The sequence below is a fragment of the Lepidochelys kempii genome, chromosome 8, assembly GCF_965140265.1.
Source record: "Lepidochelys kempii isolate rLepKem1 chromosome 8, rLepKem1.hap2, whole genome shotgun sequence".
NCBI lineage: Eukaryota > Metazoa > Chordata > Testudines > Cheloniidae > Lepidochelys > Lepidochelys kempii.
This window is the reverse complement of record NC_133263.1, coordinates 96,191,654-96,217,750: the sequence shown is the minus strand read 5'-3', so window position 1 is coordinate 96,217,750 and position 26,097 is coordinate 96,191,654. Positions and strand designations below refer to the sequence as shown.

Genomic DNA, 26,097 nt, shown 5'->3' with positions numbered 1-26,097 from the left:
GCCACTGTATAGTGATCTGTAAGCAGCATGGCCTGCAAAGTGGCACTATGAATGTTTACAGTGCACTTTACTGCCCAGAATGCACACAGAACAAACTAATAGTGTAGGCCTATAGGAATAGCGACTAGCTGTATAAACCCTTAGCGCTGCCTCTCAATATTCTAGAGGCGGTCACAATGTTGGCAGTACAGTTTCAGCACCTGGCTATTATTAGGCAGTATTAGCTTTTAAAAAATAATACAGTGCAGACATACCAGGACATGGAGTTGAGTAGGCTTTATGCCACAGGACTATGGTACAGCCTCAGTTATTAGGCCCTCAGTTAGCTCCTGCTTATCCAAAACCAGGTCGCGTTCTCCAGTCAGATAATCAAGGCGCTTTTCAATGAAGTATTTGATGTTCTTCATGATATAATACAAACTTGATTATCTTTATGTCAGTTTACAAAAGGGTGGAATATGTGTATGTAGCTAAATACGATAGCGCAAATAACTAATGTGATGTATATACAACTACCTTGTGAATGGGCTCACAAAGTTGATTCAGTTTTCCCAAGATCACAAAGACATGAAACTATTACGCAAACGTTAGCCCCGAGGCCATTATAAGAACTGGCGTAAGGCAGCTTCTAGCCTGTGTGGCACGGATTGTGGCTCCTGCAGCTTGCTAAGGCTTGCGGTAGCAGGCTGTGTAGCTCTTCAGGCCTGGTACGTAAGTTAGGCGTGCAGCTCCTATGGTCTTTTGTGCTAGGTTTCCTGCTTTTTTTGACACCTGTATGACATCACATTCAGCAGCTCTTGGTAGGCTACTATGCGCCCTTTCAGGAGCACAGTTATTCTTGGCCTTTGTTGCGCTTCATTCACCAGCCACCTTTCACCAGTTCTCTCCCTCTTCTGTCTCATAGAATCATAGAACTGGAAGGGACCTCGAGAGGTCGTCTAGTCCAGTCCCCTGCACTCAAGGCAGGACTAAGTATTATCTAGACCATCCCTGACAGGCGTTTGTCTAACCTGCTCTTAAAAATCCCCAATGATGGAGATGCCACAGCCTTCCTAGGCAATTTATTCCAGTGCGTAACCACCCTGGCAGTTAGGAAGTTTCCTTACTCTGTAGTTCTTTCTCTGTGGCAACTTCCAATTCTGTCCTCTATGGGGAACACCCCCCCTCCCTTCTCTACCCCAGCTGTTAAACTGATCAGCAATGAAACAGTTAATGCTGCCGTTTTTAAAGTCTCAGCACTGGGCTTTCGTGATGTTACGCTGAGCTCAACATGGTGGTAAGGAACTTGGACGCATACTTCCCTGAGAGCGATTGTTAGGCTAGTTGCAGACTTGGGACGCCATTACTTTGCATGCAAAACATACTGGGAACATTGTCACCACCACCAGCAAGGTCAGAAACTTTTTTTGTGTGCAGTGTGTACATTCTGGAGCATCCGAACATGACATATGGGTCATACACATACATCAAGTGGCTAGGGTGACTGAAACCTCTGGGTTTAGCAGTACCCTCCTACTTCTTGAGGGACTTTGTTGCTAATATATATTCCAAGCTAATGTGGCTGCAGAATTCACTCCTTGCCACAGGCCTGTGCTTTGTTTTCATTAAAAAAAAAGTGTATGCATGATGATTATTTAACCTGATGACTGTGGAGGAAACCTCAGCCGTGTGAACAGCATATAAACCAGTATAGGGATGCCTGCCTATGAATTGCCCCATTCATCTCAATGGTTTGTGGATGTCAATTATGCAGCTCCAGAATATGGTATTTTTTCCAAAATGCCACCAAATTGAGCATTTTTTTTTTGCTGTCAAATTTGCTGATTTTCTGCAGTCAGGTGCCCGACATTTTGCTTTCTGTCGCCCAGATCTGTGGGGACCAACCTGAAGCTTCCTCTTGTTCATCAGCTTTTTCCACATCTGGGACTTAGTTAGATGACAGTGCATGGTCCCTCCCTCCATTGTTCCAGGCAGCTGGGGCCTGGAGGCTCAGTTTGCAGCCAGGGAGCAGGGGAAGCCAGAAATACTGGCTGATGAGCTGGATGGCCTACAGAGATGAACTGCTGGCGCTGGCTGCAAGGTCCCCTCTGGCACACATGTGAGCAAGGAGGTTCCGAGCCAGCCCGCCTCGACCATATCGCAGGAGCCAAAGGAGCGGAGCCAAACCCACATGAAGAACATAGCCTGGGAGGGGGGAAACCCAGCCTCAGAAATAGCCATTGGCCAGTTTTACATCGGTGAATATTTTCGGCTATGAGCTACAGTTGTGTGGGGGAGGTGGGTTGGAAATGAGTGGCACTTAGTGGTTCATTGTCTGGCATGCCCATGTGCCAGCTCACTCAAGGACCTGGTGGCCCTGACCCCCTCTCTGTTCCCTCACAGTGCCTGTGGGAGCAAGGGGGAAACCAGCAGCATCCAACTACTACCCCCTATTGCCCTTTTAACGAGTATATGTTGGAACCGTTTGTTGAGTGAATATTGTAAAACTAACAAGTAAAGGGACATTTTCTACCCTCTTGGCTTCCCCTTGTGTCTTTAAATTCTTTCCTTCTATTTATCATTCAGTGCCGTTGCCTCTCATGCAGTGATACTCAGACCGAGGCACACAAGCGGCTCTTTAATGTGTATCGTGCAGCTCTTTGCAGCACGATATTAAATCACTCTGTGATTTAATTATTAACCAATCTAAGTTATTAACCAATCAAGATGCTTTTACTATGTTATTAATCAACTGTAGTTGATAAAATAATAATACTTGGTCAGACATTTTGCTGTGAGAATTATATATATATTAGGGCTGTCAAGCAATTAAAAATTAATTACGATTAATCGCACTTAAACGGTAACAGAATACCATTTATTTAAATATTTTTGGGTGTTTTCTACATTTTCAAATATACTGATTTAAATTACAACACGGAATACAGCGTGTACACTGCTCACTTTATTTTTGATTACAAATATTTGCACTGTAAAAAGGCCAAACAAAAGAAATAGTACTTTTCAGTTCATCTCAGACAAGTACTGTCGTGCAATCACTATTGTGAAAGTGTAACTTACAACTTTGTGTTCTGTGTTGGAATAGAAATCAATACATTTGAAAATGTAGGAAAACATCCAAAAATATTTAATACATTTCTCTTGGTATTCTATCGTTTAACGGTGCAAGTAGGTGGAGGCTCCCATTGGCTGTGGTTCCTGGCCAATTGGAGCTGCATGGGTGGTGCCTGCGGATGAGGCAGCGTGCAGAGCCACTTGGCTGCGCCTCAGTGCCGGAGGGGGGACATGCTTCCGAGAGCTGCTTGTGGTAAGCATCGTCCAGAGCCTGCACCTCTGAGCCCGTCCCGCACCCCAATCCCCTGTCACAGCCCTGATCCACCTCCCATCCTCCGAACCCCTTGGACCCAGCATGGAGCCTCCTCCTGCACTCCAAACCCTTCATCCCCAGCCCCTCCCCAGAGCCCTCAGCCCCCACACCCCCCCGCACCAGAGCCCCCTCCCACACCCTGAACTCCTCATTTCTGGCTCCACCCCGGAGCCCTCACCCCCTCCCACACTCCTACCCCCAATTTCGTGAGCATTCATGGCCCATCATTCAATTCCCATACCCTGATGTGGCCCTCAGGCCAAAAAGTTTGCTCACCCCGGCCTAGATCGTACAGCGATCTCAGAAGTAAATATCTCTATTAGGTTAAATAACTGAGCGGGTTTCTTGAATAGATCAGGGTTTATCAGACTGAAGGTAAGAAACAACAGTATACTTGTATCCAGTTTTTAATGCTTTCTTGTAAAACTGAAAATATAAAACCAGCTGAGCAAATGAAGGCTTTATATACATGAGGTCTGTGATTAAAAAAGTCCGTTTAGTCAAGAAAATGTCCAATGAATGAAACTAAAACGATTAAAGGGAGCAACAGTCTCAAATTGAAAACATACATTTCAGAAAAAAATCTTTACAAGTTACATAACTTACATTTACATTCTTAGTAAGAAATTATAAAACAAGTTGTTTCAAATGCTCCTCATTCCCTTAAAGCATGAAATTCAAAGTGCCACAGCAAAGGAACAGGTTCCAATAATTTTTCTTATACAGTATATTCATTTATAAAATGGATTGGTAAATGTGAGGTGTTTATTTAAATGAGCACATAGAGATACAGACTACATAAAAGTACTGGGAGAGCATTTTTGTTACTACGTATACAGTTATAGTAATAATAAAGGAAACAAAGGATAAAGCTGTTCTTAGGTATCTGTATAGATGGAAGGAATGTGATTCAAACAATGATCAAAAGCACCATTTTGGAAAAATTCATTTTCGTCAGTTCCATTGGTGACTGCTTCTTCAGACCCACATTGTGCTTCAGAAATTACATCGTAGCCTGAAAGCAGGAAAAGCATATGAGCATGATTTAGCACCATAATACATCTGAGGGCTGCAGCAGGAAGCACAAGTCTGAGTCCCAGAGATATGTAGTGAAGCCTCACATTAATCAGACAGCAGACTTCACTGCCAACGCCTCACTTAGGCAATATGAAAACTAACCTCATAATTTGTGTCATTGTGCATGAGTTTCCATTCACTGCTTTGTACAGGTACCATTGTGGTAGTGAAGTTTATTTACAATGAGGCTTAGGGTGACCAGATGTCCCAATTTTATAGGGACAGTCCCAATTTTTGGGTCTTTTTCTTATATAGGTTCCTATTACCCCCCATCCCCTGTCCAGATTTTTCACATTTGCTGTCTGGTCACCCTAATGAGGCTTCTTTATAATCTGGCTACTGATGTGGGTGCGTATGCCTCCCTGGAGGAATTACTGTTACTAGGACATGATGTCAAAGCAATGGATGGACAAAGATCCTAGATGGCATTCTGGAAGTGCTGCAGACAGATTGTGTTGTATATTTTTCTCTTTTAAAGGGACTTTGTGGGTATGGAAATGTTTCATGTGTGCCCCATACATTCTTGAGATCCTGGAGGAATCTGGCTAATGCACCGGCTGGCTCCCCAGGGTGTGGCCTGCATTCTACAATTTGGGGGGTTGTCAGGCTCCTGGAGCCCCTGTGTGCACCCTGGAGTCAGCATCAGGGGCACAGGGTGTTCCTTTGGTAAGGAGCGCTGTGAAGCATGGTGCCCTCTGGCTGCCGATGCTGGCAGAATCTCCAATGGACCTTCCATTCTGCTGGTACTGCTCTTCTCCTGCCCTACTCTTAGCATGTCTTTGAGTGAAGGCAGGATTTTGTCCCCAATTCTTAATCAGGCCAAACTCTCATTGACATGATACACATCGCTCCATACTACTTGTTTGAAAAGGAACAGTATATGCACTTTGTGCCTGATGCTGACTGCAGCAAGAATAGTTATGAACACACATAGTAAGTGGATTTTAGTTTAGTCCAACATACCTGAATAGTTTCCCTAATAGTGTAAAATGGTTTCTTTAAATCCCATTCCCAGAAACAGTTTGAAGTGATATTTGACTAAGATCTCCTCTTCAAATCTTGCCATGTCTCTGATACCTGCTCTTCTTTCTGTGCCCAAGCTTCCCTCTTCATTGACCCCTTTGTTTTCTTTATCCACTCCAAAGCCCAGTGTTCTTCTGTGGGGCCTTGAGTAGCTCGCTAAGCTTCCTCCTTCCAAATACGTCTCAAACCCCACCTATTGCATGAAGCACTGATGCTGTGTTATGCTCACACCGCACTCCGCACATTCTGTCTCATCTCAGACAGCATTGTCTATGTTTGGTTATATCTTTATAAAGGATTGTATGTTCTTCAGAACAAGGACATACCAGTATTTCTTCAGTACAGATTACCAAATATTATGCATATGAAGGAAAGCTGTATTTCAGTTATTGAGGCACTTGTGGCTGACTGGATGACATGGAAAACATGTTAATATTTACAGCAAATCACATCCATATCCATTGCACACGTATGTGAGGAAGGATGCTCTTGCGGTTAATACACTGGACTGGGACTCTGGGGATTTGGGTTCAGTTTTCTGTTTTGCCACTGTCTCCCTGGGTGAGGTTTGGCAAATTACTTAATCTCTCTGTGCTTCAGTTTCCCATTGACAAAATGAGAATGATATTTAATTTCTCCTGCTTTGTTTCCCTGGTTTATTTAGATTGCATGTTCATCGGGGTAGGGACTGTCTCTTACTATGTATTTTTATAGGAGTGAGCACAATGGGACCCCAATCTTGGTTGCGGCCTTTAGGTTCTACATAATATAATTAATAATGGCCCCTGATCCTGTAGCCCTATGTAGGCAGGTCCCGCATTGATATCAAAGAGATTTGCCTTAAGTAGGACTGTAGGATCAGGTCCTTACAAGTGAATTAATTAGGTGGGTGTTTGTTTTTTAATAGATCAGAGATTAGATTCTGCACTCACTTATACTTATGCAACCCCTTGTGATTTATATTAGTTTACTGTATTAGTTAACCAAGGGTTGACTGATCTATGGATCAAATCCTGCTCTCTGATACACAGAGTAAATCTGAAGTAAATGAGAGTAGAAAATAACCCAGTTTGTTTGTCTAGTCAGCACTGTGTATATAACCTAACTGCAGAGCACAGTATTCTATTAACTTATGTAAGGGTGCATATTATGTTAATTTTTTATCTGACAGGGCCCACATACAAAGGGGTACACAACCATAAATGGACAAAAACCAAGATAAACACACACCCCAGAAATCACTGTTAGATTCCAGATAGTGTAAACCATCCAAAAGCCCTGAACACAAAATAAAAAATTTATTGACTGTTAATGTGATTCATGGAACAGCTGTTTGCCAGTCACATTCGGCATTCCTGTGAGATGAGATCTCCATTAATATTAATGGTGCTATAAAACCCTGAAAAAATTAAAGCACAGGCTTGATGAATCTTGCAAACCCGAATGGTTCTATTTTACACAGAAAGATGAGATAAGATTTATATATTCCATATATTTGTTTGTTTCAGATGCTAAGTATTTGTATACCTCAGTAACCATTCTAAAAATAAACTGATTGCAGAGAAACCATAATAGGTTAGCCCCAGACAAAAAATAGCAAATGTTGTCCTAGTTGGTGTTTTGCCACATGATTTTTTTTTTTTTTTTTGCTCTAACAATTTCTTTTGGAAAGTTTATTTGGTCTGTTCTCTAAATGTCTAAACCGAACATCAAATTTCAACATTTTACAACTGTTTTATTAACATCAAACTTATGAATAACACACACACAAAAAATCAAAGTTAAGGCTGAAACGGCATCGTTAACTCTTCCCTTTTGCTAGTGATTGCTGCACGTACTTTTTAGTATGTAACACGACACACACACTGAACTGCGATTCCCCACAATGGGGCAGGAATGTCAGCTCTTATTTTGCAGTCCTAACTCGGACGCCAGGCCAGGAAAGCACTTAAGCAAATGTTTTCAGGAATGTCCTGAGCAGAGATGCTTTCCTGAATCAGGACCTCCAGCAAAACCATCTTTGGAATCAGTGAGTTTTGCCTAACTGAAGAGTGAGGAATTGGTACTATTTAACTACTATGGCATTGCTTAAAATATGTTGGGTTTTGTTACTTCCCTGGTTTTTCACTGTGGTTTTTAAAAATAGAAAAAAATCCCTCAGAAACATGAGCAGTTCTATCTGGGAGCTCATCCACTAGACTGTAATGATTCTCGTACATCTCTAGGCCCTTTGCCATTATGCAAATATATGGCTGGGAAAAAAGGTATGCATGTGCACTAGCCACTTTTCCAAACAAAATTCCCATAGTCACTAGTTCCCAATTGGTACATCTCAGTATAAAAAAAATACATCCCACTTTTTATTCTTAAGTGAACTAGAAGTCCCCGAAGCCAGTAACGTTTAACAGAATTTCATGGGAATACAAAAATCCAGTTTCGAGACTTAGACCCTGACGATGAACTGCAGCCTGAAATGACTTATACACACCTGAAGGTAGGGCTTGTAGTGTAAATGTTGACACAATCTTTACAATAAATATCAAGGGAACAGGGCAAAATTGCCTTTTTTAGTGCGCTGTCCAAAAGCTCACTAAAGTCACTGTGTCTACCCACACAAGTAAGAGGAAAATTTGGCTGTCGGTGAAATACTGGAGGATAAAAGAAAACAAATCTACTTTCCTAAAGAACTGTTTAACTGTTTAAAGAAGAGTTTAATGAAATGTTGCATTTTAAGTAATAAGACAAAGTGTTTTTTCTATTTCTAAAAAAAATCATAAGGATAACTCTTCATAATCAGAATAAATTACCTGTTGAAGCTAAAGGTGCATTGAGTATGTGACACCCATTCTGTCTCAAAGTATTAAAGCAATGGGATTCCCCTGTTAGCACATCACTGTTGACAGACTGTTCCACTGTTCTGTAGCAGTCTCCGTAATGGAAACAGTTTTGTATTGAGTGAAAGCTGCCTTGGTAACCTGAAAACAGATATTGCATACACAGTTTAACACTGCTGTGATGATATTAGCTTCATTTATGTCATAGCATTTCATTACTACTGTGGGTTTTTAAGATCCTTAGGGTTTTAACTATGGAAAAATGATCAAGCCACAGCCTTTATTCTACTTACATATTTATACACACTGTGTGTAATAATATAATATAATATAAAACCTATATTGGTCTTGATTCTGCAAGGTGCTGAGCACTGTGGCCCTATCCAGCAAAGCACATAAGGACATGCTTATCTTTGAGCAACTGAATGAGTTGCCCCACTGAAGTTAATGGGCTACTCATTAGTTAAAGTTAAGCATGTTCTTAAATGCTTTGCTGGATCAGGGCCAGGATGCTCAGCACACTGTGGGATTGAGCCTATAATGAATTACTGTTAACTTTACCTGAGTTAAATAATGTAGTATTTTACTGATATAGACTATTGGATTTGTAACTGAATAAAGGCCTTTTACCATCCAGCATGAATTATTTATTGCAGGAGATAACTGTATTTACAAATACCTTTTAGAATGCTTCAACCCTCTCCTTTTTCAAAGTGCTATCTTGTTTCAAATGAGAAAATTTCACTAGTCACAGTGGGCCATATCTGACAAGAAGAGTTTGGCCCAGAGGTGCTACCCTGCATTCTGATGGACTTTTATGCCAGGGGAGGATCTCTTTAGCTTGCAGCTGGCGCCCCTTGGCAATCCCACCAATGGAAGCTGCTGAGGGGATGTTTTGAAAAGGCCCATTCCCTCCACAGCCAGCAAAATTCATTTTGGGGCCACTAGTGTCTCCTCCTTCCCTAGAATCTCTTGCCTCACATGCTTTCTACCACCAGGGGTCCTGTGCTGTCTTGCACCAGCAGAAACCTGCAAAAATTAGGGGTAAATCCTGCCTCATGCAGAAAGTCACTTAGAAGTAAAGAGCACGCTAAGTACTTGTAAATGGAGAGTGGAGTTTTACTCCTTACAGGTTTGTGCCAGTGTCCTGAAAGAACAAGGTGATGACTCAGCCTCATCAATGTGAGCTCGGAGCAGTCGGCAAAGCTGTGCACTAAGGGGTTCTCAGGACATCCCTCACACTAATGAAACTGTTAATGTTAACTATTTTCTAATCTGAATCCTTACTTCTCCTAGCAGCCAGTGTAAATGGATCCCTATTCTCTCTCTCTCCATTTAGCAGTAAGTGTCATAGGAATTTCTCCGTTTCCCCCGAACAGGGCAATGGCACTTTTTCTTCTATTTTTTTTTCTCCTGCCCACACTCAGGCAGAATGAAACTTTTCTTCCAGGAAAGTCACATGACTTCTCTCCAATTTTATCAAAGGAAGATGTCAGGCCAGATCTGCAGCTGCTATAAATCTGCACCGCTCCACTGACCAGCTGAAGAACTAGCCTGTTGTTTCAACCATGGGGTTAATTTCGTATGTTTAAAAAGTAACAGTGGTGCTTATCACCAAAGCACCTGGATGCCTTACACTGCTCAAATACACCAATTGCCAATCCACAGGCTGTAACAAACTCCTTCCTGTTCACAAAACTCGGCGGCACGGATTCTGACAGTTACCGCAGACTGTTATACGTCAGGCTAACTGGTTCAATTCTTTAATAACGATGCAGCACATCTAGTTGGGGTGAAACCTAGGTTTTGTATGGAAGTTTCACTATTTTACATGGTTTTTGGTTGACCCTGCAAGCATCAGGTGTCCTACTTCTGGAGAACTATGGTCCCTCGTCACAATTTGATATTTCATGACTGAAGTACTAAGGGATGACTGTTCCAGAGGAAGATACCAAGCACATTTTACCAACGGTACAAGTATTTTCTGCAGTAGGCAAGAAGGCCTAGAAATTTGGAATGTTGAATATTAAACGATGTGTGTCCTTCCCTGGCATGAGTAAACAGCCACCTCTATTTAATGCTAGGAGAGACTGGCTCAAAGAATCAAAGAGCTCTTATGAGAGGCTGCTAAACTATCTTGTGATGAAGCTTCAGGTACAGTAGCTTATTGACTGATGTTAATAGTTATCCTGATTTTTACATTTACAAAATGTTAAATCCTCTCTGCACACCTTCTAAAATCACTATATAACTTTAGGGATGAGCAATGAAACCATTAGACACTTGGCTTCAAATGAGGCATTACTGGCTCAAATGAGCACTTTATGAGCTTGGAGCAATCAGACTTTCCAGGCTGCCTACTAGACAAATCACTTCTAGGGAAGGCACAATGTGTATATTCTATGTCCCTATAATCATGGTCTCTCTCATCTTGCTCAGCCAGCATGCTTTATTAAACCAATTAAATATCTTTTTAGACCCTAAGACTAAGACACTGTAATTTAGAAAATCAGCCAATAGAACAACATGACACAACTGAATTAAACTCACTTTGGACAAGCTTTTACATTGGCAGCTGGATCCATCACTGCTCTTCAAGATCTATGGATAAGGTTTCTTTTGAACTGCTTGAGGTTGTACTCTATAATTGGTCATTAAGAAATAGGGGGCGGGGGAAGAGAGAGAGAGAGCACTCTCAGTAAAATGAAGAGTGCTGAAAATAGCTACCAAAAGCAGCTACCAATGTTTTGTACTGGCTGGGTGTATAGCAGTGCCTCAGACAGGCAGCCTGATGTGCACTGGTGAAGTGTCTGTAGCTTGACAATTCTAGGGCGAGGCAGTGTCATGAAAAAATCTTAATATTCGATTATTGGATTTTACAGTGTTTGTTAAATGCTTCACAGTACAAATGCAAGGAAAAAGACCTGGCCCCTTCTCTATAGAGCTTGTATATGTGATGTGACTGGTGGGTGTAGAAAACTGCAGAAAGGAGATGGAATAAGGAAGGACAAAAGTTACAGCAATATGATCATGCAGTTACTCAGTTTAGGAATATGCAAATATTGGTGGCAGTAGTAGGGGTTTTAATCCTTTTCAAATGAGTAGAGTTGTCAGAAATGTTTGCTCACTTGAGGGCACTGTGGAAGAAACAAGTGTTAAAGAGGGACTTGAATAAGGAAAGTGATAGGACCAGACGGGAAGGTATTCCAGGCATAGGAAGCAACATGGTAAAAGGCACAGAAATGGTTGTGGGAGAAATGGACAAACAGGGCATCAAGACTAGACATCTGATTCCTTAAGGCTGAAAATTAGAAGGGGCAAGGCAGCTTCTAGAGTGTGTCTAAGCTGGCAGAGTCCCAATAACTTTTTCAACTAGAGAAGCTGAGACAGAGATTTTTAATTACCAAAAAGGACACTCAAGACAGCTTTGCTCTCCAGAAAGACAGCTGATCAGGCAACACCTTCTATGCCCCTCATGCACTGATTTTTTCTGTACAACGTGTCATTCTTCAGTTGAGAGGTACAGCTAACAAGCAGTAATTTTATTACTTATAGGTATGTTTATAAGATGAATCATCATCTTTGGAATAACATCACAAATGACTCATTTTGTGGCATTTTTACTGGGAATGACAAAATGAGCTGATATTCATTCAAAGGGACTTCATCCTAGCCTGTGGAATTGTAAGCAACTACAGTTGTAGCTAATGCACTTGATTTGCACATACACAATTTAATTTACGAGAAAGTCAGATTTTCCTGACACTTAAACATGGATATGATAAATGCTAAATGATGCAGGACAGCAAAGTCAATTTTATGTCTAGACATGAGTGCGATTTTGACAGGCTTTTTCTATACTCTAGATCAGTGTTTCTCAAAATGTGTGATTGGTCTCACTGAGAAGGGTCTCTGAGCAGTGTAGGGGAGATGTGAGAAAAAGAAGGGTTAAATTACTATCAGTATAATAATCCTTCTCACTCTTCATCAGCTCAGGCAAACCACCTGCAGTAACATCCATAGGATGTGTGGCCCCAAGCGGGTAGACAGAGTCTCCTGGGAATTAGAAGATACGGAAGGCAGGAAGCTCATTGACATCCATTCATCTCTGCCCTGAGGCAGGTGGTTTTTTTTTTTTAAAGATTTCAGAAGCCCCCACCTGCACCCATGATGACTGAAATAACGGTTTCATATTTCTTCACTTCATTCAGCATCACCACTACCCCTCTGAGGGCCCTTTCTCAGATGAGAACTCCCCTATGCCCCCTGGTGACAGGTTTTGCAACATGGTAGGGCCACTTCCTGCCAGGTAGTTGTGCAATTCTCTGATAAAGAGAGATACCTTCTTTTGGTAGCAAGATGGGTTGGCTTTTGCAACAAACTATCCTTTCCTCTGAGTGGCCAGATCAGCAACCTGGAACGGCTCAGAAGGCCAGCAAATATTTTTAGGGGCTCAAATCCCTTGGTGATCTTTCATACTGATAATAAAGGGAAGTTAATCACCAGGTTGGGTGAATGTCAAGTGTTGCTAAAAAGCAGTCATTAGACCACAGAGGAAAGCGAAACTGGTTTGAAAGTAAATCTGCTAGTCCAGGAGTTGGTTTCAGTAGCACGACAACTGGGACAATATGAGCGCTTAGTTTACCTTTGCATCTGTACTAGTGGCAAAGGAACCTCCGTAACAGTGTGTGCGGTAGCCAAATAAGACACGTCATAAATGAATGAGATTTTGAATAAGGCTATTTTAGGCAACCTCAGGAAATGAAACTTACTGTTTATGGGCACTGTACTTTAATTGCTTTGGAAATACTAAGACAGGGTCTTCATGTAATATATAATTTTTAAATTTTTTTTCTAAGAAAGGTTCTTTTCGTTCATTCCATTTTAGTTTGATTCCTATAAGTTCTATGAAAAGCTTTAATTCTACATGGAACTGTCTCTCAATACAATACAGAGTAGTATTTAGGAGCTAAGATGAGGCTTAAATCCTATAATTATGGTTCAATTAACAACCATATATGGCTCAACACAAATTAAACATGGAACATTTTTAAAGATTCTTAAAAAAAAAATCTCTTAAGCAGCTAAAATAAGAAGCATGCAAGAATTATTTTTTCGTAGAAATTTTCCTGTTCTAAGCGTGCAGAGGGGTAGTACCCATTTGGCAACGGGAGCTCTGCTGATATTTTTTCAAATGGTTTTCCTTCTATTTATCTAATTTAAATCAAATTTTCTGAGGTTAAGTTCCAATTGAAGAATTTACCAAATGCCTGTCAGTTTAAATGATTGCTGTTAAATGTTTTATGTACAGTAAATGTAGAAGTATAACAGTTAATAAAGGAATAAACTGCGTTCCAAATATAACATTTAGCTCCAATTTTGCTTTGAAATCATTTGTGACAAAATAGCTGTAGTTAACCACATCAGAAAACACATTGCTTGCCTCTATTTCCCCAAGCCATAACCTAAAAAACCCGAAGCGCTTTTTAAATGAATGATGTAATGAGCAAATGACTGGAATATGTCTATTAAACTACAACTCATATACATCATGTTATTTAAATGTATGTGCAAATAAATCCAAGCTCTTCAAATTCCATAAAATCTCTGACAAGAAATCATGTCAGATATAAATAAATGCAGTATGCTGTTTGCTTGCCAAATTCTTTCAGTGTATAATAATTTCCATGTGACTTTACTGTAACTAGCTAAAGACACAAATACGGTGGTTTATCATTCTTCTCATTATCGACAACCCATAGCGACAACCCATAGCAATTCTCAACATTAACGTGCTTCTATAAAGACTGACTGGTTTTACAGATTATGATATTTAGAATTTCCTTTTTTACAGTAAAAATATAACAAACTTGACTAAAAGATTCCCATTTAAAAAGCTGCCATTAAAGAACTGAAACAAAGACATCAAGTAAATTTAAGCCCAAGTATGGATTACAGATTAATTGGTTTCAAAGGCTATTACTCAGAATTGATTTTAGAACTTTTTCATAATGAAATTATAATAATAATTCAAAATTTGGTTAAAGTGGAAAATTATTGCCTTTTTCAAAACCACACAACACAGCAGTCAGAAAGAAATGGTTTGCTGAAATGGGAAATGTGGTTTTCTCTAAGGAATAAAGTCAATTTATTTACGTGGTTCAAAACTTGTTCTGTCTATGCATTTGTTTCTGTCATTATAATGAGCTGCTAATCTGTCCTCTTGTGGTTTGTAGTTATTTAGCTCATTATAATAACAATCATATATGATTATATGCTATCATAAATCTATCACTTTTCCCCTCTCAGAGTTAGTCATTTTAAAATTGAATAATCTGTTGAGCATCAGGTTTAGTGAGTTTTTTTCTTTGACACAAATCATTTAATATAACATGCTTTTGCTTTTCAGACAAAGTCCAAACAGCAAAAACTAATCAAGCAATTTTAGAGTATTTATGGTACTTGACCCAGACTAGAGGTTAAAATACTACCTGGAGACCAAGAGGGAAAGGGAGGTAAATATCTATGTATTAGAGATGTACCCTGCCATTGGGCTTATATCAGAATCTTGTTTTTTCAAACGTTATAAAAACTTGGCCTTAAAACATTCAAAGAATAGCAGGCAAGTCATTTTGTCCACTTGCTACATTTATCGTACATGAAACTGTGCGTTTCTGAAAAATGCCTTATTCAAACAATGGTACAATTGTGAACAGAGTTGAGAATCTGGTTATCTGCCTGGGTATACTTATATGCTTGGTTATACTTGCAACCAGACAGTTGTCCTGCACATCTGTAATATGATGAATATTTACCATACGTAAGCAATATAGTATATGGATTATATAACATGTTATCTAAATATCCAAGCTTCCATTACCACAGTAATCTGTGATAATATTAAGTGTCAATGTATACCTTCAAAACATTGTAGACACACCAATCCCCCACAAGACAACTTTGGGGTAGGAAAATAAGCATCATCCCCATTTTAAAGACTGGGAAATTCAAATGCAGAGGATAAATAATTTGCCTAAACTACACAAGATCGTGACAGAATTAGGATTAGAACTCAAGACCTCCTGTCTCTGTAGTACTCGAACCATACTAAATGGGTACAATGCCAGAAAGTGCCATTATAGTCTATTGTATAAACGATGCATTTTAAAGCTTCCTAAATACTACGTAGACTGATAGACTAAACAGTTACAGCTTCAAAGGTGATCCAGAGTTAAATCTTTTAAAGTGTCTTTAAATCAGAGGTATTTTGGGATGTAATTAATGTGTGCTTGCAAAATACTTTGAGATCCTCTCATGAAAGGTGCTATATGAATGCACAGCTTTATTACGGATTATAATTTGTCCCCATTATAAGTAGGTAATGCATGTACTGATCTGACTGATGAAAACTCCAGCCCCATGGGACTCAAAAAAAATAGGAAAGGAGTACTTGTGGCACCTTAGAGACTAACCAATTTATTTAAGCATAAGCTTTCGTGAGCTACAGCTCACTTCATCGGATGCATCCGATGAAGTGAGCTGTAGCTCACGAAAGCTTATGCTCAAATAAATTGGTTAGCCTCTAAGGTGCCACAAGTACTCCTTTTTGCGAACAACAGACTAACACGGCTGCTACTCTGAAAAAAAAACAGGAGCTTCCATGGAAATGTTGTCAGCCAGTGTTGCCAAATACTGCAATAATTAAAACACGAATACAGCAGCTGGGAAAACTCAAAATATAGTTACCTTGCAGTCCCTCTTGTACAGATTGGTTTTGATACTGAACATATGGTTTATTTGGTATTCCTGAAAACTGTTGCCCATTTGGAGACTGGCTGTGTGGAGATGATGAACCATGTTTCTGCAATAGGGAAGGTGGAACTAGTGTTTTCAGAGGACTGACAAGAGGTGAAAGAATATTTGGAGCAAGCCTAGAACAAGAAAAGAGAAGAAGCTTATATTACAATATGAGAAAATAAAACACTTGAAAGTCCCTAGGCAGCATTTCCATAGTGATTTAATATAGAGAACTTTATTTACAATTTGTGTTGACATAAATGATATTTTAAAAAAACAAACAATAAAATGTTTCTTTCAGTTTTATGCCAGAAGTAAAGCAAATTAGAAACTAATTTACAATCTTTTACACTGGCTTCCCATGCTGTTCACACTGCTGGGGTCACAAGTGACACCATTAGTCAAGCTGTCTGACTTCAGAATTAAGCAAAGTCAGTTTTAATTAAAAACTTTATTAACCGACAAATGGATCTGAAAATACAGGCAGAGACTAATTTAATGCTAATAGGTATTCCTTGATTAAATTCTCACGTATTACAACGAAAAGGTATCTCTTAGGATCTAATTCTGAATTCCATTACACCACGGATGCAAATAGATCTATCTGGGAGTAAAATAATAGCAGAATTTTGCACTTCATGATTATGTCTAATTAATAGATAACCTCATTAATATCTTTAGTGCCTCCCCCTTGTTCTATTTGTACAAAAAATAAAAGCAAGAGGAAACTTTCTTTAAACATGTAATTCCTTATTGTGTCTCAGAACCCTTGCAAATCATTGTACTACTGTACAAAATATAAAATTATTGCCCTTCTCAACCATCAGCAGTCTTGTATACTATAAAAGCAGTGCTTAGAAAACCATCCAACATTAACTATAATGTTAGTGCTTAGAAGTTTCAGGTTTCAATTTGTTTCTATCAAGGAGGCTTCACCCCTGCTCTCTCTTAATTTTGATATTAAATTTATCTCTTTCTAAAATACGAGGAAACTCAAGCTCTAATGGTGAGCTCCTTTCATCCCAGGAGGTTCCCTCCTGAGTCAGAATTGTCTAAATGCACTACTAGTCAAAACGGGGCGAAACATCTATACCCAAAAGTTCAGCCAAGTCAAGGATGCATACTTGTTTTCAATGGTTTCTCATCTAACAGCATAGTTTTAAACAGAGCGGTCTAGATTGTCCTTCAAAAGCACAGCCCTGGGTAAACATGTGTATGCTACTGCAGTGCCCCGGAGGAAGGCAGGGAAGTGATTATACCTCAGATGTAAAACCTCTTCCCCGTGATGTGCTTGGCACAGGAGGTTAGTCAGACAATTGGTTGCGGCTCCCTAATCATGCATTGCCACCCCAGCCTAGGAGCTGCTTTACCTTACACCACTGGCATAAGGTACCTAAGGAACTTTACACCAATAGGTAGAGCATAGTGGAGCTTCAGCATGCTTCCCCTCTCCACCAGCATGTCCTCTCCATTGTGGGCAGAGGTGGTGGCCAGCACGGGAATTGGCTTTATCCCCTCTGTCAGCGGAACGATCTGCTGGCCACTTATGGCCAGAGACCTGCTGCTTTGCAGAGAGCAGAATCAAGAATCTGGTCCTCCTGTGCAAACCCCATTAGAATTATATTATCATTCTACAAATTAACAATAATTATCTAAATGTTTTGTTGGGGCATTTAGACCTCTGGTTTTTTTGAGCTTTCATTGCAGCAGTAGAAATAATGACCAGTTGGTTCTAGATTGGTAGCCTCAAATGTTGATCTTTTGAATGCAGATACTGTCTAGAGTTTATTGTACTGTGTAGATGCTGTATTTTCTTTGCCCTCCAACCTCATATGTCTTGGGCTGAAATGAAAACAAAGGACAGATTAAGTCATAGAGGTGGGAGGAGCCGCATTACATCTAATAGATTCCATAGAATGTAATGAAACAAAACTTCTGTATGGAAAGAACCACTCAGTAGAATCTGTATGGCTAGCCCAAGGCATAAGTATAGAAATATACTAGTAGATTACCTGTTGACACCTGACCAGGAAAAGGATATTGATTGCACATTGTTGCAGGAAATCGAAGATGCTACCAACTCTAATAAAACTGTAAAAATGGGTGACGTCAACTACCCACATACACTGTTCAAATGTCACAATGATACATGGCTTAGAAAAGCAATTTCTCAACACCATAAAAATTGCTCCTTTGAGTAGCACACAAGAGGTAAGACTATTTTTGACTTAGTCCTAAATAACACGTAAGAGCTGGTTCAAGAAGTAAATATAGTTAACCTATGAAATAATAGTGATCAGAATATAACTACATTCAACAACCCAGTAACAGTAAAGGTGCCAAAAGGTACCATTGTGACAAAACTTATGAAAGGGAATTAAAAAAAACAACAGCTAGGCAAAAAGACACTAAAGTAAAAAACAAGGAAATTAAGTGCATAACAGGGTCACCGAAACCATGCATGTCCCTAAGCAAAAAGGGAAGGCAAGAAATAAAGCAGTTATTAAAATGGCCTGGGTCAAGATGCTTTTCAAGCCAAATGTTCAGTCTTAAAGGGACACAGAAAATCTTGAAGTACACAGTTGTTCTAACCTCTTTTGTTTTCTATAGCTTGTTCACATATTTAATGTGTGGGAGGAATGTAATTATATTTTTAAACAAATGCTTAACTTTTCCCCCGTTTTCTATAAGTGACTGTAATGGTTGTGATACTGAATGTTAGAGACTGAAATCCTCTGCTTACTAAAAGGGGGGTGGGGAGGCGTTGTCCAAGTGGTGACTTAACACCACTTCACCCCTGCATACAGGCCTCTTGGGGGGAGAGGCTGTTGAGCAGCCAGGCAGAGCTGTCTGCACACTATAGCCCATGGTTGGTTCCACAGGGAAGGGGGTGGGAGGGGAGGAACAGAACATCTGTATATGCCAGTAGTTTTCAACCTTTTTTCATTTGTGGACCCCTACAAAATTTCAAATGGAGGTGCGGCCTCCTTTGGAAATCTTAGACATAGTCTGCTGACCCCCAGGGGTTCATGGACCCTAGGTTGAAAGCCACTGTTCTATGGTAATGACAATCTTTCACAGACCCCTTAGACCCAGTCTGAGGATCCCCCGGGGTTTGCAGCCCACAGGTTGAAAACCACTCGTGTATGCAATCCAGTGGCCCTAGTATAGTAATCTATATAACTGGAGCCTGAGGTGAATCCCATTCAAGTCCTGAGTTGTGGGCTGGGGTTTAATTTCCCAGGCTGGTCTGCAATCACCTCTCTAAACTTGTGTTACATGTGGGTGAAGTGGATTTCACCCTGTCTGAACAGCTTTAGCAGAATACCAAATACTTGGCACAATGCTGCAATCTTTCCCCATTATTGTAAGACAGCAAATAAGGGTATTAATTGGTGTTCATTCTGATATGGGCATCTAGCTGAATGAAGATCCCCTGCATCCTTCTAGCTCGTTTTCCTTAGGCCAAGGAATAACTTTCTGTCACTAAGACTAGGTTTAAATTTGAACAAGTGACCCATAGGTGAATTTTTCTTCTTAACAAAATATTAATTGCAGTGTCCCAGAATTCAAGATCAACCCTAAAACACAATCCTGTGTATGTCTGTGTGATAGAGTATTTTTTTCATGGACCTAGCTTTCAGTTTCAAGCTTCTGGTGTCCTTTTCTAATTCTCTCTAGAGTGTTTGTCTTCTAACCATGTTGCCTTGGCACAACTGCTATGGGTGTGCAGGTGAAATCATTCCAGATACAGATTAGATAAACTATGCATTAGCTACAGGAAACAGTTTTAAAAGAGATGGCTTCTCTATAGAAGAAGAAACACTAAACTACTTAAAGAAGGACCTCAGTATGGACAGCTGTTTGCATCAGAAACTCCCAGGCAGTAGCTCAGGCATATCGGCTTCAAGATCTAATAGTTTGGACACTTCCTGTTAACACTGTACTATAGTCACAATTTGTTTTGGGTTGGATTTTAATAATAAATATGTATATACCACATTTTTTAGTTTGCCTTTTGCTTGTATAGTTCTGCAAATTTGGCATCTTGTGGCTTTTTACTATATACTTTTAATGTAGATATTAAATAAAACCCAGATCCTTCCTAATTCACTAAAATTGGGTCCCATGACTACATTGAATATTTATATTCAGAGAAGGTAAAATCTTTTGCCCACTCCACCTCTTCTCATGGGCAAAGATATAAGTGTCCAAGAACCACCACAGATCTGTTACCCTATTATGGTAAGCTGAGAAGACATGTGAAAGGACTGTGCACCCCATGTTCTCTTCTGTAGCATTAAGAGTGGCTTTGAGGATGGGCAAAGGACAGGTCAGCAAATCCAGGGCTACATAGATCACCTGCCCTCATTCCCACAGACTCAATCCCATGTCGGGCACAGGAGCCCAGAACTGTATAACAACTTATGGACTGTGGGAGCAGCCACAGAGCAATTGAACAGCCACTCACAACCTCCTCCTGCATCTGGAGGCAGAGGGTGCCTTCTTCCCAGTCCCTAATGGATCCATTATGCTTTTTAAAACGCTGCTTACTCTGGCTCACATAGCGGGGCTGTATTTCAGGACAGAGGTGAGTGAAATCAGACATTGCAGATATAATCAACAAATTCACCAGATTTTAATATATGGTAAAAATGCACTAATCTGCCCTCCCCCCTTTCTCTACATCTCTGCTCTCATGTCTTACTACTCATGTTCTGTCCAAGTCTTCCACCTAACTACTCCCTTTTTATCCATTTCCCACTCTTGTGTTCGTGCCTTCATCCATACTGATGTCTGAATTTCCGTAATCCCTGGTGCACCAATCCACCACCCTCTCTCCATTCAAATTCTTCCTTAAAACCCCATCCTCTGAGCCTATAGATTCTATTTGATATTGGTGCTTATACTTACGCATCACTATAGTATCTGAGCACTTATGGTAACCCACCTAAATCAGAAATTCTGATACACACCATTAAATAAAAAATAAGCCAGAACAACAAACCCTGAAACACATTATGATAACCTCCTTCTGGTCATCCTGTAACTCTTTGGTCTATATTGTCTCTCCACTAAAACCATAAGTTTCATGGAACTGGAACTGTATCTTCAGTGCTTTACTATTTTCTTGTAGTATTTGTTATCTGCCTATTCCATTTAATACCTTTACTAGTGATTGAGAGGAAGAAGTGAATAATTAGTTTCATGATCACACCTAAGTTGCTCTGCTCAGTCAAAACCCATAGTGGATTCCGAGACACTGAATGCATTTGAGTATGCTGGGAGATTGGACAACATGATGACAAACTAAATTAAACTTGGATAAGTGTAAGCTGTTTAGCAAAAATATTTTGAATTTCTTACAGATGCTGCTAGCTTCTAAACTTGTATGATCTTTTTGAGGGACTGAGACAAGGTGGTGGTGGTAAGAGGTTTTGTAATTATTGTTAATGGCTCATTGAAGTGGCAAATGGAAAAGAAAATTGTATGCTTGGATGCATAAAGTATCCAGGGCACATAAGGATGTTATATCAAAGTATGGTAAAATTGGAAGTATTTTATTCAGGTTTGGTTGCCTCAACATAAAAAGAGAGCGGAGAGTGAAAACATCTGGAGAAGAGCCACAGAGCAGCATAACAGGGATTTCTTATAAGAGAGGCTACAAAAACTAGGATTATGTACCCTTCAAAGGAGAAGAAGACTTACTTGTAGTATTTAAGATTATTAATGGTACAATAAAGAATCTAGTCCCTTCTTTCCACACAGTCCCATAAAATGAGAACAAGCCACTTAGCAAAGTAAATGGCAGGTAAATTTAAAACAAAATGAACTATTTCTTCACACAGCATGTAGTCAGTCTGTGGAATTCATAACTACAAGAGGACATAGAATCAAATACTGCAGGTAGATTTAAAGAGGGGTTAAATAATTTTATGTCCAAAGATTACATTTACTCCTATACATGCTAAATAATGGGTAGTAAACTCTTGTGCTTCAGGATGCAAACTGATCACCTCAAGAGGTCATGGAAGAATTCCACCCCCTTTCAGGATATTGCACAATTGACCAGGTAATATGATCTGCCCCCCCCCCCCCAACACTCCCTCTGAAGCATCAAGTATTAGCTAAAGGTGGAGACACAATACTAGATTTGATGGACCAGAGATTTGATCTGATATTGCACATCCAATGTGTTCCTCATCTAAAGATTCATCAACAGGCAATCAACAATTTAGGGATGCAATTATAAGAATCTTACATTTTAACGTAGCACCTTTCATTCCATATTTACAGATTTGAACTAACATGATTGTACACATTATGGATAAAATCCTTTGGCCCCCTCTGGTGCCATGAAAGGGCCAAAATGCATCGGAAACACAACAGTTCCACTGCATGTGATGAGGGTGGGCAAGGCATGGAAGCCAAGTCTGTGCCTGGAGGGTAGGTCTGCAGGCTGTAGAGCTGAGAAGGATCATAGAGTGGTTTGTGAGCAGGCGACACACGTAACAGTGAACTATGAAAGACTCTATTTCCACAGCAGAGTGCCATGACCCAAACAATAAACCCAGCATTGTCTTCTTTAATTCCATCACAGTCAAAATCCAAAGGATAAACATGCAGCTAGTCAATCATCCACAATGAAGCTCAGGGCAATCAGGAGCAGGAGGTCTTTGAAGAAGACAACCAGGAACAGGTTTAATTATAGAGATTCAGCCCGTAGACAAGACCAAAACTGTGGAAATGAACTAACTGAACCACTGGAAACATGAGTTAAGGATGAGAGAACTAAGAGAAGAGAGTCTGAATCAGGGAAATTGAGGAGGCTGAAATTTGGTGAAAGAGAACTAGGGCAGAGATGAGAACTGGAGCCCAGGCTAAGGGAGAATAAGACCATTTCTAGTCTCCTATTTTTAACAACCCAGAGGCAGATGAAGTGCCAACAGAACATATTTTTAGAACAGGAACCCCCCCGCCCTCCAAAGTTTAATTCACAGCCTAAAACTGAGGACTGTGATGACAAAGTCACTGCGAGGGTGGGAGCACTTTTCTTGCTATATGCATTTTGTGTAAAATACCTAATTTTCTCCCTTTCCATGTGGGTGTTCTCTCCAGATATGTCAGTCTTCTCTTATGGAGCAGGTAAGCTAAAAAACACATTTCTATCAGTTTGCTGGACTGTGTGTGTATTTAGTTAGCTGTACAGCAAAGCTGTATCTTGGAGATTTTAAGGGAGAAACAAGCTCAGAACCGCTGGCAGTGTCTCAAAGAAACAATATTTAAGGAACAACAGCAAACTATCCCAGTGAAAGAAAGACAGGAAGACTAGTAAGAGGCAACTATGGTTTCAACCAGAGCTCTTTAATGACCTGAAAATCAAAAAGGAATCCTTCAGAAAGTGAAAACGTGGACAATTTGCTAAGGAGTACAACAGAATAGCACAAATGTAGGGACAAAATCAGAAAGCCAAACTCACAAAATGAGTTACACCTACCAAGGGACATGAAAGGCAATAAGAGGTTCTAGAAATACATTAGGAGCAAGAGAAAGACAAAGGAAAGTGTAGGTCCTTTACTTAGCAGGGAGGGAGAGCTAATAACGGATGACAGCAAGAAGGCCAAGGTGTTCATTGCCTATTTTGCTCCAGTATAAATGTGACCAGATGCTCCACACAATTAACAAGAGGGAAGGAGCACAAGCCAGACCAGGGAAAGAACAGGATAAAGATTACTTAGATAAGTTAGATATATTCATTCATGAAGGTATGATGAAATTCACAACAGGATACTTAAGAACTAGCTGAAGCAATCTCAAAACCATTAGTGATTATCTTTGAGAACTCATGAAGGACAAGTGAGGTCCCAGGAGACTGGAGAAGGGCAAACATAGTACTTATCTTTAAAAAGAGGAACAAAGAGGACACAGGAAATTATAGACCAGTCTGCCTAACTATGATACCCAAGAAAGATACTAGAACAAATAATTAGACAATCAATTTGTAAGTACCTAGAGGATTAAGTAACAGCCACCATAGATATGTCAAGAAGAAATCATGCCAAACCAACCTAATTTCCTTCTTTCACTGGGTTACCGGCCTAGTGGATGGGGGGAAGCTGTAGACATGACATATCTTGATTTTGTAAGACTTTTTTCACAGTCCCACATGACCGTCTCATAAGCAAATTAGGGAAATACAGTATAGGTTAAATTACTGTAAAGTGCATACACAACTGGTCGAAAGACTGTGTTCAAAGAGTCATTATCAAGAGTTTGCCATCAAATTGGGAGGACGTAGGATGCCCTGGGGGTCTGTCCTGGGTCCAGTAGTCATCAATATTTTCCTTAATGCCTTGGATAATGGAGTGGAGAGTATGCTTATAAAATCTGCAGATGATACCAAGATGGGAGGGATTGCAAGCACTTTACGGGAAAGAATTAGAATTCAAGATGACCTTGAGAAATTGGAGAATTAGTCTGAAATCAACAAGATGAAATTCAATAAAGATAAGTGCGAAGTACTACACGTCGGAAGAAAAAAGCAAATGCAGAAATAAAAATGAGGAATAACTGGCTAGGTGGCAGCTGCGCATAGCAATGACTAATCAGCTTTAAAAATCTGGACCTAACTCCTTTAGTTCTGAGTAAAAGTAGCAGACCCATCTCAGGGTACGATCATGGGGACTTAGCCAATGCATTATATAAGGACCACATACTCAGACAACACATCTAGTGTAGTTCATGAAGAGATATTCTGTATCACCTGTAAATTCAGGTCTGCTTAAAAGGAAAATTAACAAATTAATTCCTTTCCATGAGCTTGAAATTACATAAGGTATCTTGTGTCTTAAGATCCCTTCTAGTTTTAGGCAACATGATAGCTCTCTCGTTTTGTAAAGTTAAATGCATCTATGAATATCTCACAGAAAAAGAAATCCTCATTAAAAATGCTGCAGAACTTTCAATTAAATTTGTTTCCACAGAATATACTTTTGATTGTTGTGATATACGGTTCAGGTTGAACTATGAGATACACTTTAGTGAAGTGTGTAGGTAAAGCCCTGCAGCAGGACTGGGGTCCTGCAGGTCTCACTGCCTATAGTGGTTCCGACTCACCGCTGCGGTGACTCCTGCTGGCTGTGCTGGGAATTAGCTCTCTTTGACCACCAGGGTGCCTTTTACTAGCAGTGATTCACTTGCTGTTACTTCCACTTCCTCCACCATTTGGATCCGCATTGCTTCCAGACTGCGGCGTCCTCTTTGGGACATGGCCCTCCAGCTGTGCCCCAGCCCGCTGTCTTCCCACTTTTGGTGGGACAGGTGGTCCTTAGTCCTTCCACTTGCCTCAGTGGCCAACTACAGTCTCTCGTCTAGCCCCTGGCTTCAGGGGCAAACTGCAGTCTGGATTTAGGCCACTCTCCTCATTGGCAAGTAGGGGTAAAGGTGGGGGGATCCAGGCCAGCCTGCTACTCTGGGTTCCGGCCCAGGAAATCTATAGCTGGCAGCCAGTTATTGCCCCTCCTCCTATTCCCACTGCCTACATTCCCTGGGCCACTTCCCCCGTAGCCTTAGCACCTTCCCTGTCCTTGCTTCAGGGTCTCAGTCGGGCCATGGTCAGCCAAGAGCTCACCTATTGCTCCGCTACCCGGCCCAGCCCTGAAGTATCTCTGGTACTCCTCGGCAGACAGTCCTTCCCCTTTGCCCTCCAGGAAGAGACTGCCCCTTGCTCTGCTGAGCAGCCCTTTATATATGGGCTACTCCAGCAAGCCTTCTCCTGCTTGGCTCTCCCAATAAACCCTTTCTTGACTGGCTGGGTTCTGGACAGCCTCTCCAAGGCTAGCCTTAACCCTGCCTGTGTGGGGCAGTCGCACCACCACATTGCCATAATAGCAGAAGCGGGATAAAAATTCAACAAACAATGCGGGAGCAGGATTAAAAAAATATCCCTGCACAGGGCTCTGTCTCTAGGTGTCTCATGAGTTCACAGACATCCCTTTG

The 26,097-nt window shown here is 40.5% G+C and overlaps 1 protein-coding gene across 1 annotated transcript in view; it reads right to left on the bottom strand.

Annotated features, from left to right (window-relative positions):
• Positions 1-3,852: 3,852 nt before the first annotated feature.
• Positions 3,853-26,097, bottom strand: part of GLIS1 (GLIS family zinc finger 1) — a 259,140-nt gene continuing 236,895 nt past the window's right edge. Inside the window, exons 9-11 of the mRNA XM_073357637.1 lie at positions 16,048-16,232; positions 8,275-8,442; positions 3,853-4,382 (exon numbers count right to left, since the gene is read on the bottom strand). Of these exons, the coding sequence (XP_073213738.1) occupies positions 4,246-4,382; positions 8,275-8,442; positions 16,048-16,232 (490 nt within the window). The 3' untranslated portion in view covers positions 3,853-4,245. The remainder of the gene's footprint in view (positions 4,383-8,274; positions 8,443-16,047; positions 16,233-26,097) is intronic.